This window comes from Cheilinus undulatus, linkage group 21, assembly GCF_018320785.1.
Source record: "Cheilinus undulatus linkage group 21, ASM1832078v1, whole genome shotgun sequence".
NCBI lineage: Eukaryota > Metazoa > Chordata > Actinopteri > Labriformes > Labridae > Cheilinus > Cheilinus undulatus.
In genome coordinates, this window is record NC_054885.1 from 12,599,225 (window position 1) to 12,617,825 (window position 18,601).

Below are 18,601 nucleotides of genomic sequence, written 5' to 3' on the forward strand. Positions count from 1 at the left end.
GCACAAAGCAAGGACTATAAAGACATGGTTTGATGAGTTTGGCGTGGAAGACCTCGACTGGTTCACACAGAGCCCTGACCCCAACCCCATCGAGCACCCTTGAGATTAACTGGAACAGAGATTGCAAACCAGGCCTTCTCGTCCAACATCAATCATAACCTCATAAATGCTCTACAGAAAAAATGGGCATAAATTCCCACAGAAACACTCCAAAATATTGTGGAAAGCCTTCAGGAAGAGTGGTGTTTGAAGACAATGTCATCACAGTCCCTGATGGCAGCAAGGTGAGGCAAAGGAATGCTTTTGTCCACGTGATATACATCAAGGTGGCTCAGCCTGCCAAACAAAATTCTGTCATGATTGGTTGAGTGGCAATCTAATTTTCAATCTAATATTTTCAACTGAAACTTCTTACGAGTCATTTCTTTATGAAATATATTATCTAATCATCATATTTCAGGGTTTGATGCAGTTTGAGAGATAACCAGCATGGTAAAAAATAGTCCAGAAACCCAGGAAAAGGGTTGTTTTTGTTGGTGTTATCTAACAATGAGTCAGTTTCCGTTTGGAAAAAGTATGCAAGAGAGAAAGTGAAAGCATTTCCTTTTGGAGTTTAATTTTGCCCAGTCATTGTGGCTTTGTTTCTAGCTGCATGGTGTTATGTTCACATCAGCTGGACAGGCCTCTCATGAAAAGCATTTTGACCATGTAACGATCAATATAATAGTAGTTCCTTTTAGGCTGGTGATATGATGGGATGGGATCTTGGTACACTTCTGTATAGTGCTGTTTACACAAATTGACGGTGGGGGACGCTCTTACATCAACCCATGACTACTTTTCTGCAGTTAAGTGTCTGCAGGAGGGGAGCGTTGATTCCCCGTGGTTTCTGTCTCCCACAATCCAAGATATCAAACACTAAACACAACTAAAATCATAAGGGATAGTTCATATTTATCACCAGCGGGATTTGGCACTTGTACTAAACTGTCCTGGATCTTTAAACGCACCACACGTTGCGTCCTCGGGGCATGCGCAGTAAGGGGAAGCAGCAGCCCCTATGAAAAACAACAACAATCACTACAGGCCAGGAAAAAGAGAGATGGCTCCGTGAAACTCAGCACGTCTGCCCCCTTACCACTTCACCAGTCCCAGCCCGACTGCTGCTATTTCCATCGGATTATTATATGTCGATGGTGCCGAGCCCATGAACCTGGCCAGTCTCAGCGGGGAAGCCGGCGGAAGCCAGCTCCTCTTCGCCAACTTTAACCAGGACAACACGTAAGGCTGGGCCGGGGAGAGTGTCTGGGGGATCGGGTGGCCTGTGCTGTCAAGCTAGCTGACGTTAGTTAGCTTGGTGGGGACTTGTCTGGGCATCTAACTGGGTGACAGGACCCTCTATGAAACACCCTAATTGTGGTTTATGATGTTAAAAATTGCTAGCAGGATAGCCAGTTTTATCTAGCCAGTTAGACTGAAAGTACCATTAGATTATATGTTATATCAGCCGTTCTTAGCATAGCTTTCTAGCTAACATGATGCTGTGCGGTGTTTGGGTTTAACGCGTGACCGTGCTAACTGGTGGCATTTACTCGAATGCGTCTGAAATCATCGCAGTTACAATATGTTATAGCATATTTGTTCAGTTTTTTATATTATACATACCTGACGAGTTTATATTGACAGCAAGACAATAAACATAACTAAGAAACAGCTGCGAAAACCCTTAAAAGTTTCAACATCTGTCGTATCTACGACTTCCAGAGAAACATTCGGCAAGCTGTCACCAGATAACACGGTCACTTGATGAATCTGTACACCGGTACGTGACTAACTCAAGCAACAATATATAGGTTAAATGTCATGTAGCTTCTATGGAGGCTAAAGTGGCGATTACTGTGATTGATAAAACGACAATAGAAAGATATAACAGAAGTTTGAGCGCATTTTACACCTGCGTAGGATTGTTGGTATTTTTAGGACATGTGCTACAGTTAAAGGAGTTGACTGTGATGTAAAAGTCTGTAACTGGGTCACCGTATTTCTTGTTGTTAATACTATGTCCCTGTTTTGCAAGGAGTGCTATTCTTTAAATACACCAAGCATTGCTTCAGACCACAGAGGCCATTTCTTATTGCAAAATGACTTGTCACAAACTCACATCCTCTAGTGTTCAGCTCCTGTCAAGAGTTTTTATCTGGTCATAAAACAGACTGAAATTAATACAAATGTATTTATTTGAGCAACATAAGTAAATAAGATCACTGGTAAGTTAAGCAATTATTTCTTTTTTAATCGATACTTGTAAAAGCTGCTGTGAGGTAATAATAAAATAAATAACTTTATGTATAAAGCACTTTATAAAACACAGTCACAAATTGCTTTACAAATCCCAGTAGGGGCTGACAAACAAGCAAACAAACAAAAAAAACTAGCAGGCATTCAATCTCAAACACAAGGAGGAGACATATTATAAAAATGCCAATCTCTAAAAATGAGCTTTAAGTAGCTGTTTAAAATAAGGCAGACCTGATGTTATGGGGATGACTGTTCCAAAGTTAAGGAGCTTCCACTGCAAATGCACACAGTCACCTCAGGGTTTAAAATCTGAAAGATGGACAGTTAGAAGGCCCTGATCAGGTGATCAGAGATAGCGACTGCTAGAATAAAGGCTCAGTAATTCAGTTATATAAGGCATGCAGTGACTTGGGTATAATTAATAACATTTTGAAACTGACCCCAGTCAGATTTTAACAATGATATTTTCAAACATTTATGTCTCATCTTTAAGCATTTGTATTGATATATTTATATTTTGGTTTGCATATGTATTTAAACATCCATTTTTCCTAGTCAGTCAGTTATGTGGTTTCAGAACTTCTTGCTAATAGTACCTGATTATTATGAGTTTCCATTTATGCAGTTGATGCAGTACTGCGTAACAGCAGGTCATCCTTCACCTTCAGCCTTGCCTGGTACTCACTTTTTATCATTGCCAGTGCCAAAAACCTGCACTTGTACAGGCTTTCTTAGTGTTTACAGTGCTAAACGTCTCAGTTACCGTCAGTATCAAAATTCTTTTCACTTTGTGTAAGAAAAAACTCCCCTGGTTTGGTCATTAGACTTAGTGCTTTTGTCTCAATATGTCCCCAGGGTTTACACAGCCCTATGCTGTCATTTGCATGTACATCTTTGCTAATTAAACACTGTGGCCTCTGAGCATCATCAGGACCAATGCAAGGTAATCCTGACTTTATTAGCTGACTCTACATTAACTTTAAAACTGTCCACATTGCCCCATGCACAGCAGAAGTTAGCAATGCAAAAATCACCTTTTGTGGTTTCCAGGAAGTCCTATACACCTCCTCAGGGGAGGCCCGCCTCACGCTTTGAAAACTGCTGATACTGAAGACTAGGTGATGTGAAAAGTTGTGCATAAAAAGTACAGCTGTGTATTAAGGCTTATCATTGGTGGCATATACGGTGAAAATAGGATCGGACCCAGTACTGACCCCTGTGAGACTCCACATTGCAAGGGGGCAGGAAAAGACCTAAAGTTATACGTATAAACATTGAAATATCTGTTGAGTTTGCTAAGCGGTCAGTTAGAAAATGGTGTCAAAGTCAGCTGAGAGGTCTAATAAAACCAAGATAGAAAATTCCCCTTTATCACCCCATATTAGAATGTCAGTAGTAACTTTCAGAACCACTGTTTCAGTGCTATATTTTTGAAGGGAACCAGATTGAAATTTATGAAAGATATTGTTGCCTAGGTGTTAGACAAAATAAAATCTACTTATTTTAAAATTTCCACAGAAAAGTTTAACAGTAAGTGATTCATTTGGAATGAGATATGTATAAAGGAAGTACTTATGCATGTGCAGGACAGTTGATCCATGGTAAAGCTGTCTTTCAACTAAAAGGTTGGGGGATTTTCTTCCCAAGTGCCCTTTGGCAAGACTACTGTTCTATGTCAGAGACATGTAAATGTGTATGAATGGGATTTCATGAAACCCTGGGTTTTTAAATGAAAATACAACATGGTACTAAAACATTGCAGTTACATTTGACTCTTTATGACTTCTATTAACGATGCTGTGATATCACAAAAGGTACCAGTGTCCATTGATTTTTAATACATTTGTATCTAAGTGTAATATTATGCTACTATTACAGTTCTACTCATCAGAAAGCTGCATAAACAACACAAACCTTAAGTTTCTCTCTTTAGCTTTAAAAGCCTTCTGTAAGCTGTAATAGCGAGGTATGAGTCCACTGATATTCCTGGTTTGTTGGTGGAGTTTTTTGCTGATGTAATCATTAAGTCCTGCTTTTCTTGTGTCTATTTTTGTTACAGGTCTTTAGCTGTTGGCACCAAATCAGGATACAAGTTTTTCTCATTGTCCTCTGTGGACAAATTGGAGCAGATCTATGAATGTAGTAAGTATTTTACAAGTACAAAAATACTTCTGTATATACTAAAGACTACCTGCTCTACAGCAGCGGTATCACTTCTCTGTTATATTTTGTCTCCTTCATATTCTTAGTAGAAGCTCTCTAGACAGGAGATGCATTCACTGCACCATTAGAGCGCTGCTGTAGCTTTAAATAGTTTGAAATATTTATAAGGTTTGTCAGCACTTTTCCAACATGCTTGTGCTTTAATGTTGAGTTTCCTCTTTATTATTGTGTTTGGTAATGTTAATGTCTGACTCAAATATGCTGAGCAGGCTAAGCTGTACCTCTCGATAAGTCTGGTGGATTTGAATAGCAGATGCAAAGCAGGTAGTAGGATGCTGAAATTATCTGACTGCTGGAGTTTTATCTTCAGTTCACAAACAAAAGTTTTAAGTGATCTGTTAATGCATGTGCAGTTACATTTACGCAGTAAAGCTGGAAATAGACTTCAGTCTTTTTGTTCATTATGATGGTCACTGTTAGAGTAGATCAGAGCTCTAAAACGATGCTCTGACTTGACCAACAGACATGACAGTCTACACGGTGGTACCTTACAATCCTTCACAACTGATGTGATGATGTTGGAAGGAGGAGAAAAAAAGCTTCTGAGAAACTGGCATTAGCATTAGCATGAAGCTTGCCAATAATTCTATGTAACATTTGGATAGACAAACAAATGCAGTATAAAAACAGTGTGTTTGTTTATAGTCTTCTGTCTGGGTTTTGGTTTCTCACTGGTTTCTTTTTCAGTTAGTTGTGGTCACCCCTCATCGTAAAGGCAAGCATTTTGTCAGAGTTTGACAAACTCACAGTGTCTACGTCATCATTTTTCTTTCACTTTGCTGTTTGGTTTGCTTGCACTCATGTCTCATCTAGAAACTAGCTTGGAAAGTAGGAAGAAAAATCAGACACACCAGACTTAATGTCAGGAGGCATCCTAGACTCAAACATGGCATTGATTGTCTTTCACTATGAGAAACAACATGGGATAAGATGGTCACAGTGTTTCCCACACGTTAATGATTCTTAGGTGGGTCTCAAGTGCTTTTAAGAAATGTGTAAGAGTCCTATTTCTGCGGGTCCTGAAATTGCTGCCTGCAAGCCTGCAGATCAGTGGTAATCTTGGCAGATGTTTTTAGATTTATTCTTAGTTTTAGTCTTTAGACAAAAATAGTTTTAGTTTCAGTCATAGTTTTAGTCCAGTTGTAGGCAATAAAAAATCTTAACATATTAGTCTTTACTTTTAGTCACATCATATTTTCTCTCTTAAAAAAGTAGCCGGAATGTAAAAAATAAACACTCATTTTGTACAAGCAATATCCTCCATGTAGTACTCTGAAATACACTGATGAAAATACTTTCAAACAATGGATAACATACTTCTGTGATGAGAATCATTGATTTTTATTCATAATGGTACTCTTATTAATGCGCCTTAATTATCAATCTCTTTTTTGATAATCTTCATAATATTAATAGGAATATTGGTGCATTTGGGGTGAAAAAGTGTGACGGTATGCTTTTAACTAGACTCATGCTTTATATCTGTTTTATATTACTAATTAAACATTTCTCCTTTGAAAGACCGCATTTATTCAAATTTCTCGCTAAAAACTAAAATTCCATTTTCTCCATGTGACTTTGAACACATCACCATAATAAGTTAACTTCATCCTTGAATTGTCAGAAGTCTGTCTCTAAACTAGGGCTGGACAATTAATCGCAAATGAGATTAAATCGCAATATGGCCTGCTGCTATTTTCATATCGCAGAAGGTGCAGTATTTCTTTAACCTGAAATTTGTGACAAAATACCAGTTTAAAAGTTTTTTTGCAGCAGAGACATTATGCATTACATATCATGCAATCATTTTAGTGGCATATTTTTAGAATAGTGTACAGAAAAATCCTATTTTCTTTATTTGTGTATGTTTTTCTTGTTAAATATGAGAATTATATTAAAATTATCGTTCCCTTTAATACAACAGTTCATATCCAATTTGCAAAATGAGTCTGAATCATCACAGTTAGATATTTTTTCACAATTGTCCAGCCCTAATGTAATCTAATACTGTGTTGGTTATAGTAGAGAATTAATTATTGCTTGTTTTTGCTGGAAAACACATGAAATGAGGAACTTGAGAAATGAACGCATATTAAATTGCAATATTAGGTTAAAAAAATTGCAATTAGATTATTTTCCCAAATCTTCAGCCTTACTTGAAACACATCATAATGTAATAGTATGTCACCTCCTTCGGCTCGCTAATTAGTATTCGTCTTGCCAATTTTAATGCAGATTTCAACTTTAGATTAATATTTTTAACTAACAGGACCTAGTGCAAGGTTTTGGAGTCTTTTTTTATCACTGCAATTCTGACCAAGGCTGAGGAGGATTACTGTACAGAAGCTAATATTAGGATGCCCGTCTTCCTCGTTGAAAAAAAAGGTCGTTGACAAACATTTTTCACGATAACTTTTGTTAATAAACACTGCTGCAGGTAGAGCCTTCTCGTCTGTACAAAGAATCTGATTGGCTAAGTTGTGGCACGATCTCTACCATAAAGTTACGAAAAGCTGTGCAGTTTAAAACTCAGACCTCACCTATTTAAAAGCATTTAAAGCTGTGCTGTTTCAAATGAAAGAACACAAGAATTAGCATGTTAATCCTTTATGATATCCAGGCCTTTAAAGGGGGGTTTGACCTTATTTAGTCATACAACCATGACCACTACCGTAATACAGGGCCCGACCGCAGTTTGACTCCTTCACCTTATTAGAGATAATATGATAATAACTGTTGCAGGAAAGACATCAGCTGGTACATTCCTCCAGTAAATGCACCAACTGAGGTCTCATGGTAGAAATTAAGCTTCATAAGCCATCATACAGCATTTTTCTGCAGCTTCCAGCCTTCAAACATGAAGCCAACTTGCCACAGTTATAGAATATCTATTGAAACATTTTAAAAGGCAAGAGATATCTTTACACCATTAACTGTTGATGAATTCTGTCGAAACAGCTGAACACTCAGAGAGAGGCAGGCTGCCTCTACCACCAAAGTACGGCGTCATTCTGTGGGAAACGCTGGATTACTTTTGGGCTGATTGGTCCTGGAACTCTCCGTCTGCTGGATCAGGTCATAATCATGCAGGAAATGTGTAGTCTGACCCCCAGCTTAAAAGTTTTCCAGCTTGTAGAAGAAACAAATCTCACACAAAATTTGCCACCACTTTTCACACTGAGTGGAAACTGCCTCTGTAGATCACCGTACTGCCAACAAGTCCTGTCAGTTGAAAGCTTTCATTTTCTGTTTCACCCCCTCAGCAAAGTGAAAATTGTTACCACAAGGGTGACAGTGAAGAACCTAATAAAAGATGAAAGCATCCCATTGTGTATTTGCTGCAAGGTGATGGGTTTGTGTGTCTGTGTGTGTTCCTGCAGCAGACACAGAGGATGTGTGTATCGTGGAGCGTCTGTTCTCCAGCAGCCTGGTTGCTATCGTCAGCCTCAAGGCCCCGAGGAAGCTCAAAGTCTGTCACTTCAAGAAGGGAACCGAGATCTGCAACTACTCCTACTCCAACACCATACTGGCTGTCAAACTCAACAGACAGGTAGCTGAAAGATGCAGGCAGGGAAATGTTAGTCTGTCTGTTACACATTTTCACCTGGCACACACCAAGAATCAAACAGCAGTAAATGTATTTAGCTTGTGTTATACATGTGGTAGTTTGCAAATGAACTTGAGAAAGCGAAACACCATTTAATTCAGCTCAGATTTGGCTGTGAATATGAATCTTTTTCATCCTTTTTTTCCCCGTTAGGTACCAAACAAAACTCTATTATGCCTCATAAGTCTCATGTTTCAAACTTCATTAGAGTTTGCAATTTGAGCCAGGTGCCAGCTTCCCTGCCAAATACCTTCTCAGTATTTAAAGCAACAGCACTGTTTCTTTTTTAACATAACCCAGACAGAGAATTTCAGCCTGGCCCCAAAAATCCTTCAAACTGTGACTGAAATTTACTTGAAAATGCTTTCATTTAATTTAACAAGGGATGTGCTTGACTAGACAATTTAGGCCCTGTTTACACAACAACATTTTCAGGTAAAACATAAAACTTTTGTCACGTTTCGACTGACTGTCTACAAAGAACGGCACCTTGGGTGCTTGAAAACAGAACAATTTGGAAACAAGCTCAAGTAAAAGTTTTTCAAGACATTCCCGGCTCCGTTTCCATGTAGACAGGCAAAACACAACTTTCTGAAAACACACGCTTGCAGTCAATTACAATTTTATTCCCATGTTTTATTGTGTTTCATTGTTGGATGCTTAAACTGTCCCTGGAGAGATTAGGGATGTCCAGTTTGTAAGAAATTTTCAGATACGTTTGAAGATGAGGAACTTTTAACAGCAATTTTAGTACACATTACTCATAGCTTATTTAAAAAATAGACGTATGGAATTCCTACAAAGTTATGAATTATACATTGGTATAGGCTAAATTGTTGTTTTACACATTGGTACTAGCCCTGATTTCACAGTAGGTGCATCTAAAGTGTAAATACTTAAGCTGTGGTTTAAAAGCTTTTTAACAAAGTGCAACATTCCCTCAGTGCTTGTTGTAAAATAATGCAGATAAAAAACTACAGTGTGGTTATTTAGCTGAAAAATTCAAGCCAATTCAAGGTCTTCTTCTCTAATGACTGGACTCGTCTGGCAGCAGACGTTAGTGTTTGCCCATGACTAATGTGTTTTTGCTTTTTTCAGAGGCTGATTGTGTGTCTGGAGGAGTCGCTTTACATTCACAACATCAGAGACATGAAAGTTCTGCACACTATCAGAGAAACTCCGCCCAATCCTTCAGGTGAGTCTGATCTCTGCATGATCTTGTAGCCTGGTTTATGCTTCTGTGTTGACTTTACGTCAACACTGAAAGCACTACATACCTGGGTGTTGGTGTGTCTGAGTCGCTTTATATAAATGCTAGTTGGCAGTGTGATTTTTATATTTCAGGTCCTGGTACACTCTCCATATTTCTTGCTTGTTTATGTGTATTATTTCGCTGTTGGACCTGATAAATATTAAGCAGCAGTTGATTATACTTCAGTTATTGCAAAGAAGAAAGGAGACATAGGAAGAGATGGAAAGCTGCTGAATTAGCTGAGGCAGAGGATGGGGACATTTTTCACACTTGTTCAGTATAAATGGGGGAGACATGGATGATACTTTTGCATGCTGTGAAATAGATCTGACGGATTGTATCGTCATCTACAGCCATTCATCTCACACTAGAGTGCAGACAATATGCCTGTTGTCATTACTCAGAGGCTGGCAGGGGGGCAATCACAGAGACTGTAGTTTTATTTTTAAAGTGGTGCACGTTCAGGGTATGCAACAATTCAGCGCAGAGGAACAGTATAAATCAGGCTGTAAAATTAATGAAGACCAGTAGGAATTAACAATAGTTGTTAAAATCCATTTAAAGGAAGGGGGGAGAGATTTTTATTTCCTCTCACATTTCACTACGTGCTCACTTTAAAAACAGCAATGGGATTTTCCTCAAGGCTGAAAACTGTCTCAGTGATCCGAGTTACTGCAGTGATATTTGTAGATTTAATCCATCCGCAGAGCAAACACCCACTCATGCTGTCAGAGCTGCTACAATAGATTATTGCAGTCTCACTGTGTACCAGTCATTCTCTCAGTTCCAGTTATCCTCAGACAAACGGAGGAATCTGATTAAACTTCCTTCTTTTCTTTCGCTTCCTTTCTTTGTTTTTTGGTTATGTTTTTCCAGGATTGTGTGCCCTCTCTATCAGCAATGACAACTGTTATCTGGCCTACCCCGGGAGCACTACGATAGGAGAGGTTCAAGTGTTCGACACTGTTAACCTGGTAAAACTCACAGAACTTTAATTAATGAGGCCTTTATATTCAATCTTTCACAGCTTTTCACTTCATCTTCCATTTCTTTACTTGCACATAAATTCCTATATCTTATTAAAGGCATAGATAACTTGTAATGTAGAAAAAAATTAAAAATATCTGTGTGAATCTTTTGTTCGGTCTCTAACTTGTGTCTGTATTCATTCCCCAGCGAGCAGCGAACATGATTCCAGCCCACGACAGCCCATTAGCGGCTTTAGCTTTTGATGCCAGTGGAACCAAACTGGCCACAGCCTCCGAGAAGGTAAACACAGTCTCTTTACAGTACATTGGCCTTGTGTCTCTGTGGTTTATTTGCGTGGGACTTTGTTGATGTGTTTCCGCCCGAGTAAGTGTCTCCCCCCTCTCTTTGTGTCTCTCACTTCCTCTTAGGGCACAGTCATTCGTGTCTTCTCTATTCCAGAGGGACAGAAGCTCTTTGAGTTTCGACGAGGAGTCAAGAGGTAGATTCTTTGATGATTCATGTGCTATGATTTTGGTTTAAGGCGTGAAAGCAGGTTTTCTGGGATAGACAGAGGGTTAGCAACATTATTAGTTTAATATCATTATGTATACACGGACAACTTTATTAAATACAGTGCTTAACAAATTTATTAGACCACCCTAACCCTAACCAAAGTAAGGTTTATGCCACAGCTGCCCTAAATTAACAGCATTGATAATTACCAAATCATTTTTTATGTTTCTGCAATGGTTAATACACCAATATGTAGAATCTCTTTAACCCAAATAATATTTTTAATGCTGAAATATAAATATTATTGTTATCCATGAATTTTCAAATTTACTGATTTACAAAAAACTTAAAAAATGGTAAAGCACATTAATATTTCTTGATTAATGTGTCAAATTGTAGTTATTTTTGCATTCCTGAACAGAAAAATGAGCTTTAGTGGTTGAATGTTATGCTTGATTAATTTCTGACTTCTCAGAGAAGCCCAGTGAGTCGGCTCAAATTTGTGTGAATTCAGTTTGAAATCCCTCATTCCTGTTCAAAATGGTAAAACGTGGAGAGCTCACTGAAAATGAAAGAGTCCGCATTTAAGCACTTCATGATGCTGGATGGTCTTTGAGACAAATATGACAGGTGGTCTAATAAATTTGTTAAGCAATGTATATATGTTCAACTGCTCGTTAACACAAATGTCTAATTAGCCAATCAGATGGAAGCAACAACTAAGATTTAATTAAGCTGAGAAAGGCAGGCCTCTTCTAGGTCATGTTTAGAAACTGTTTAGGAATTATGATGTGAAAGGTGAAATTCCTGAAAAAAAATCAACATTTGATATTTATGATGAGGTCTGATCTTGATTATAAAGTTAGTACAAAAATTGTGAAAAAATATTGTAATGTATATTTTTACTGCTAGTTATATATGGCCTCCTTTTTTGGCCCCATACACTCGAGGGTTACAATTTATTGAGACTGGCATTTAAAGGGTTAATTTACCCCCAAATTAGAAAATATTTTATATTTATGATAAGGTTAGATTTTGATTATGAAATAAATACAAAAATGGTTGAAAGATATTTAATGAATATTTTACTGCTGGTTATGTAGGTATGGCATCCATTTTTGGCCCCCGTGGGTAACAATTTATTTAAATATAAAAGGAAAATAATGCATAAAAGTCAAAGTTGTTGCTTATTATTTACATACTCAAGGCTGTGATAACCACTTTCAAGAAAATTTACATGTAGTAATAAAAAATATATTTTGTGTGGGATTTTCACATTACAGACATCAGGGTTTTGCATGGAAACTGGCATTTAAAGGGTTAAATTCCCACCTAAAAAAGATGACATTTAATTATTATGATCAGGTCTGATCCGGATTTAAAAAAAAAAAAAAAAAAATTAGTGCAAAACAGTAGAGAAAAAAAATTATATTTTTCTGCTGCTATTTATGCATGGCTTCTTTTTTGCCACTTACACCCTGAGTGAAACACTTTTTTTTTTTTTTTTAAATAAAAAAGAAGAATAATGCATAAAAGTCAAAGTCGTTGTTATTATTTACATATCCAAGGCTGTGATAACCACCTCCAAGGGAATCAAATTTACATTTAGTATAAAAAAGTATGTGAATTGTGCAAATTATTAAAGAAAACCCACAAGGATAATAATAAAATACAAGTATAACTTAGCAATGTGTGTTAAGTTTCACTTAAAATTGGCAAGTGAATTGCTATAACACACTTTAGATTGAATATTATGTGCATCTGAATTACCAAAAACATGTCCACAAATAACCAAGTAAATTGTTCACGCATATTACTTCCATTGCTGCAAGTTTTAATCAAAACATGCATGGAAATTAGTATAACACATTAATGATTTAGCAAAACTTTTTGCAGATTATTGAATAAAATGCACATCCTAATTATTTAAACACAAGCAGTTAAATAAAATGTGCACATGAATTACTGAATCTCCCTTGAGAATAAAGGCATAAAATGCACATGCAAATGCTTGACTAAAACAAATGTGATCACAAGTGATCATCAGATTCTGCAGGCATTTTATCTGATTTGATTAAATGCATGCAAGATTTATAAAATAAATTGCAGGTGTGACCCACTAAATCGCGCACACATTTTAATCAAAAGGTGTGGGAAAATTACTGAAAGGATGTAAGGATTCATTGCATGGCTCTCTGATAGCACGTACCTTTTATCAAAATGCTTTTTATTACTGTGGCGGTTCTCCTGAAAAAATCCTTTCTTTTTTCATCAACTGTCTATGTATGCTCCTACAGCCTATGCAAACAAAAAGTATAATTAAACCATGAAATGAGCAAAAGGAGCAACAGTGCATAAAGGTCCATAGCAGCCTGTAAATGTTTAAACAACCTTTCAGCATTTTATTTAGTAGTTATCAGGGGGACTCACAATCAAGGGCATTATATCACCCAGCCTGAGACCAACCAGTGTCATCTGTAACAATATATGTTCCTTTATTCTTACAGTTTGTGTGTTTCTGATCCCAGGTGTGTGAGCATCTGCTCATTGGCATTCAGTATGGAAGGTCTGTATCTGTCAGCCTCCAGCAACACAGAGACGGTCCACATCTTCAAGTTAGAGACGCAGAAGGAGAAATATGTGTACGTACCTTTACAGCTCCCTTTGTAAAGTGTTCTCTCCATTCAAAATGTAAAAGTTTTTTTAAAGAAACATCCTTCTAATATTTGTATTTGTATTTAGGCCAGCAGAGGAGCCCACCACATGGGGAGGGTACCTGGGCAAGGTCCTGATGGCGTCCACCACCTACCTGCCCTCCCAGGTTACAGAGATGTTCACACAGGGGCGAGCCTTCGCCACAGTACGCCTGCCCTTCTGTGGACATAAGAACATCTGCGCCTTAGCTGTGTGAGTAGACACACACTGACACAGAAGTCCTTCTGAGGTCTTAAGAAGTTTAATTGAAAATCTGGGTTTGGTACAACAGAGCTTTGAGGGGAAAAATATCCGCTCATAGTGGATTCTAAAGTTTATCAATTAATTTGATTGTGGTGAAACAAAAAAACAGGAATCTCAGCTTCAGGTGGGAAGAACACCTTTTAATCAATGTTTTCAGCCTTCTGTCTTTATTCAAATATATATTCATTGCACAAATCACTGATAAGATATTTTCGGCAGCACTTACAGTTGCATGTTGGCTCAATTTACACTCTTTGAGATGGTACCATGAGGTTTGTGAATCTTTTTTCCGCTGTTTGATTTCAGAATTCAGAAGATTCCCAGGTTGTTGGTGGCAGCAGCCGATGGTTACCTGTACCTGTACAACCTGGATCCACAAGAAGGAGGGGAATGCACACTAATGAAGCAGCACAGGTAGCCCACACCTGTATATTCTATGGAAATAAATATATCCCTCTATTAGCTCAAGTCAACTTTATTTTTGGGCATTTGGATACCAAGTGGAAATCCTTGATCCTTTGAGCTTTTCTGCAGATGCATTTCAATGTCTAATGAAGATGACTGCATATGGTGTCAGTCTGGGAGGCCTTCATCTGGACTGGTTTGGTAGTGTAGACACTGTGCATGGCTTTATTGATGCCTGTCCAGCCTTGCTTGTGAAAATGGGAATTCTGTCTCTTTAATGAGGTCTGTATCTTTTGGCTCTGCTCAGCACTAAGAGCAGCTCTTTTGGCTCCCAATTGGATCTTCATTTGGTTCCATTTTGGCTTTTTCATGTTTATTAAACACCAACAAAAATAGGAAATAGGAAACCAGCTCAGAAACAGGAGCCATCTCCCATTGTTCACATGAAAGGGAAGAACTGGCTTGTTTGTGATGATGCATCACGACTGGCTTATGACTTATCTGTCTTGAAATGAGGAGTCATCTCAATGCAACCAGTACCTCATGTGATTTATTTCATTTATTTAAAAAATGGTATATCACAGTTTCCTTTAGAACAATTCATGAAAAATATAGCTGTTGGTATCTTGATGCCCAAAACTGATGTTTATGAAAGGTATTAAGGACCCCTCAGAGTTTCAAGTGTCTGAATCTTTACTGTCCTTTACCCCAGGTTAGACGGCAGTGCTGAGCCACCAAATGAAATCCTTGAGCAGGGGTCACATGATCGCCCACTTGTGGCTCAAACCTATAGTGCTGCTGTTACTAAAGGTAAGCCACAAACAAATACAGCTGAAACTTTTAAATACTTCCAGACTGCCTACTTCCTTTTTCTGGAGAGAAATGGAGAGACATTTGACTCAGCCTGTCTGAGCAGAATAGACACTTAGTGTTCCTCACTAAAAAAAAAAGGCGTGTTTACAGGTGCATCTTAAAATAAGAATATCATCAAAAAAAAATCTTTTTTTTTCTCCTGTGATTTAATTTTAGGAGTGAAACTTCCATATATTCTGAATACATCTAAAACAAACTGACATATTTAAAGACTTTTTTGTTTCAATGTTGATGATTAGAGCTTTCAACTTACTTAAAGAAAATAACACTGTCTAAAACAGTGATACTCAACGTGTGGCTCTTTTGTGATGATTTGTGGCTCTTTTATGTCTTAATTTGAAATATTCCCCCAGAAAACCTTTAAAAATGGAAACTATGGCCTCAGAAATTATAGTTATTTACTTGCATTAAATTATAGTCACATTAATCAGTTTGAATCCCCACATTTATACAGTTGGTTTTAATTGTCAACCTTTATTTTTGTCTGTATATTTCCATCGCCCTTCTTTGCAATTCTTTGCCAATTATTTTTCATTTTTTGCCACTTTTAATCCATTTTCACTGCTTTAAGCCCACTTTTGCTATTTCTTTTTGACCATCTTTACTACTTCTGTCCCATTTTTTCCACCAGTTTTTTGACTCTTTTATCCTGCTTTTTGCAATTTTTTCCCTTTTTTGCCCAATTAAGCTGTGTTTTGCCATTAAATGCCACTTTTTTCAGCCTTCTTGCCACTCTGTACTGCTTTTTGACCATTTTTCCCCACATTAATGCCCATTTTAGTCACTTTTACTCTCATTTTTTTGCCATGTTTTTGCTGTTTTTGGCAATTTTTTTGCCACCTCTGTCTCATTTTTTGGTAATTTCACCCATTATTCTCCCTGTTTTTTCACTTTTCACCCTTTTTTTGCAATTTTATGCCTATTTTGCCCCTTTTTTCCACTTTCTGCCACTGTTTGAACATTATTTGCCACTTTTAACTTAATTTTATTGCCACTTTAATCAGTTTTTGCCCGTTTTCACCACTTACATTGTGGCTCTTGCAAAGACATTTTTCAACAGTTTTGGTTGAGCAGGGTTGAGTAACGCTGGTCTAAAATATTAGAAATCCAGTCAAAAAAAGGATTTAAAATACAGAATGTTGACCTTCTGGGAAATGATGCCCATTTGTACATTCAGTACTTGATTGGAGCTTCTTTTGCACAAATTTCTGCATCTGTGTGATGTGGCATGGAGCCAATCAGTCTGTGGCACTGCTGTGGTGTTATGAAGCCCAGGTTGCTCTGATAGCAGCCTTTAGCTCGTCTGTATTGTTGAGTCTGGTGTCTCTCATCTTCCTCTTGATAACACCCCAGAGATTCTCCATGGGGTTAAGGTCAGACCAGTTGGCTGGCTGATCAAACACAGTAATACCATGGTTAACAAACCAGTTTCTGGTAGTTTTGCCTTCACTGTGGCCAGTTTTCTGTGTGCTGGAAGCTATAATCATCAACATTGGAACAAAGAAGGTCTTGAAATGTAGTTTCACTCTGTATGAGATGAATCTAAAATATATGGAAGTTTAACTCTATCATGGGAAAAATGAACTTTTTTCATGATATTATAATATTTGAGATGCACTTGTACATCTGTATCTGTACTGGTAGTGACTTAAATGGGTTTGCATAATTGGCACATCAGATGTGTGCAAAAAACCAATGTCATGCATCCCTATTTTATATTTTTGAGGAGGAATTTTAGGTCATCAACTACTAAGATAAAGAGATTTTAGAGAAAACAAGAAAAAAATCTTTCTTTATTTCTTCATGACAACCAATTTAGACTCACAATCCAGTAAAAGTTTGTTGGGTTCAGTGTCTGATGTTTGACGTCTTGTAACCTAGGTTACTGCGAAGAACAGGGCGCCGTTGGAGGGGCGGGGCTAGAAGACGACCTTAATGACCTGCGCCTAGAGGAGGAGAACGAGCAACCGCCGCTCATCCTGGAAACTGACTGACTTAACGAACGGCTGTACCCACCAATCAGAGGGCTCCTCTGGTGCTGCTATGAACACGAGGGGGGCGGGGGCAGGATCAAAGACTGGGGGCGTTTTTAAACGCCCAAAGTGTTCATGAGCCTGTCTGTGAGTCCGTCTGTGCGTTCGTCCGTTCACATACATGTCGATCTTTTTCTCCCTCTCTCCTCCCTGCGCTCTCTTTTCGGTTTCGCCTCGTAGGCCGAGCTGATGCTTTGCATGTACATGTGCCAACTGCTAAAACATGCTCCAATGTGAAAACAAGTATCTGTGAGTGTGTTGGACGTTTGATCAAAAAAAAGAAAATGTAGCTGTGTCTCCACTTAAAGACACGCACACACTGACGCAAGCACTGTGTAAATGAAAGTGATTGTGTAAGTGCCTCGCTGCCCCAGTGTCAGGGTTCCTTCTGTTTGAGAGGGCGATCTCTTTGGCTCAATAAAATCTGTTTTCAGTTGTCGGATCTTAACTAAGACTGTGTTTAGTATCTTTTCTGACCCTTTCTTCTTTCACACACAATCTGTGTCACAAGTCGACTGACTCTTTCACCCCTCTTAAATTATGATGTGAAGCTTTTGGCATGAGGCAGATGTGTTTGCGGATTAAAGCGTGTCTGTGCGCTCTGGCTGAGACCTCATTTGTGTGTGTGCTGGGCATGTACATTAGCAAACACTGCGTAATTAGCCTCCACTTGCCCCCCCTCCTGTTTTACCTCATCCAAAGCCAGGCTCAGTGGGCTCCCCCCTCCTCCTCAGGCCTGCAGTCATTGGTTGATTTTAAACACTGATATTAACGATCTTTTTAAAATCTACATAACCAATCATAACCAATGATGTGTCATGAAAACATGCATGGTGGTGTTGTCATGGTACTTTGTCCATACATCGCAGACATATGAGTGGTGATGATTTATTCTGTACATTATCAGAAGTGGAAAGATTTCGCTGTACCATACTGTCAGGTCATGACCACGGCTTGTACACTCTCTGCAATGGTGTGTGCGCGCGCGCGTGTGTGTGTGTGTGTTTGTGTGTGGCTGTCGACTGAACTGTGGATTATCATTTGGTTGATCAGGAGCTCAGGCTGAGCATCATCAACTGGTCCAGGATGCTGCATGGTTCCCCATTAATCCTGTGGTGTTTGAAGCTACTCGAGGATTAGCCATGGGATTTTGGAGTGTCAGGCATTTTCTAATGATTTTGTACAAAATGTGAAACATTCATCTGAAACAAATGAAATAAATTCCATGTTGATGTATGAGATAGGTGGCTTTTGTTATTGGTACATCCTGGAAATATTTGAATATCCATGAAAAGAGACAATTTTTACAACTATGGCTTTACAAAAAAGGCTGTTTTCCCCATAAAATAGCCCAGATTTTAAACCTTGTAAGAACACTTTTTCCATTTAGTAGCCCTGAAACAGAAGAAATAGCAAATATAAGCCTTTCTCGGCTTATGTCATACCCTAAAAGCAGAAACTTAGTTGCAG

The 18,601-nt window shown here is 38.2% G+C and overlaps 1 protein-coding gene across 1 annotated transcript; it reads left to right on the forward strand.

The window, feature by feature from the left end:
- Positions 1 to 1,034: 1,034 nt before the first annotated feature.
- Positions 1,035 to 18,367, forward strand: wipi2 (WD repeat domain, phosphoinositide interacting 2). Its single transcript, XM_041778363.1, has 12 exons — positions 1,035 to 1,281; positions 4,358 to 4,440; positions 7,902 to 8,071; positions 9,227 to 9,323; positions 10,257 to 10,354; positions 10,557 to 10,649; positions 10,778 to 10,848; positions 13,391 to 13,504; positions 13,605 to 13,769; positions 14,127 to 14,234; positions 14,938 to 15,035; positions 16,980 to 18,367. The coding sequence occupies exons 1-12, from the start codon at positions 1,208 to 1,210 to the stop codon at positions 17,090 to 17,092; spliced, it is 1,284 nt and encodes a 427-aa protein (XP_041634297.1). The 5' UTR covers positions 1,035 to 1,207; the 3' UTR covers positions 17,093 to 18,367.
- The last annotated feature ends 234 nt before the right edge of the window (positions 18,368 to 18,601 follow it).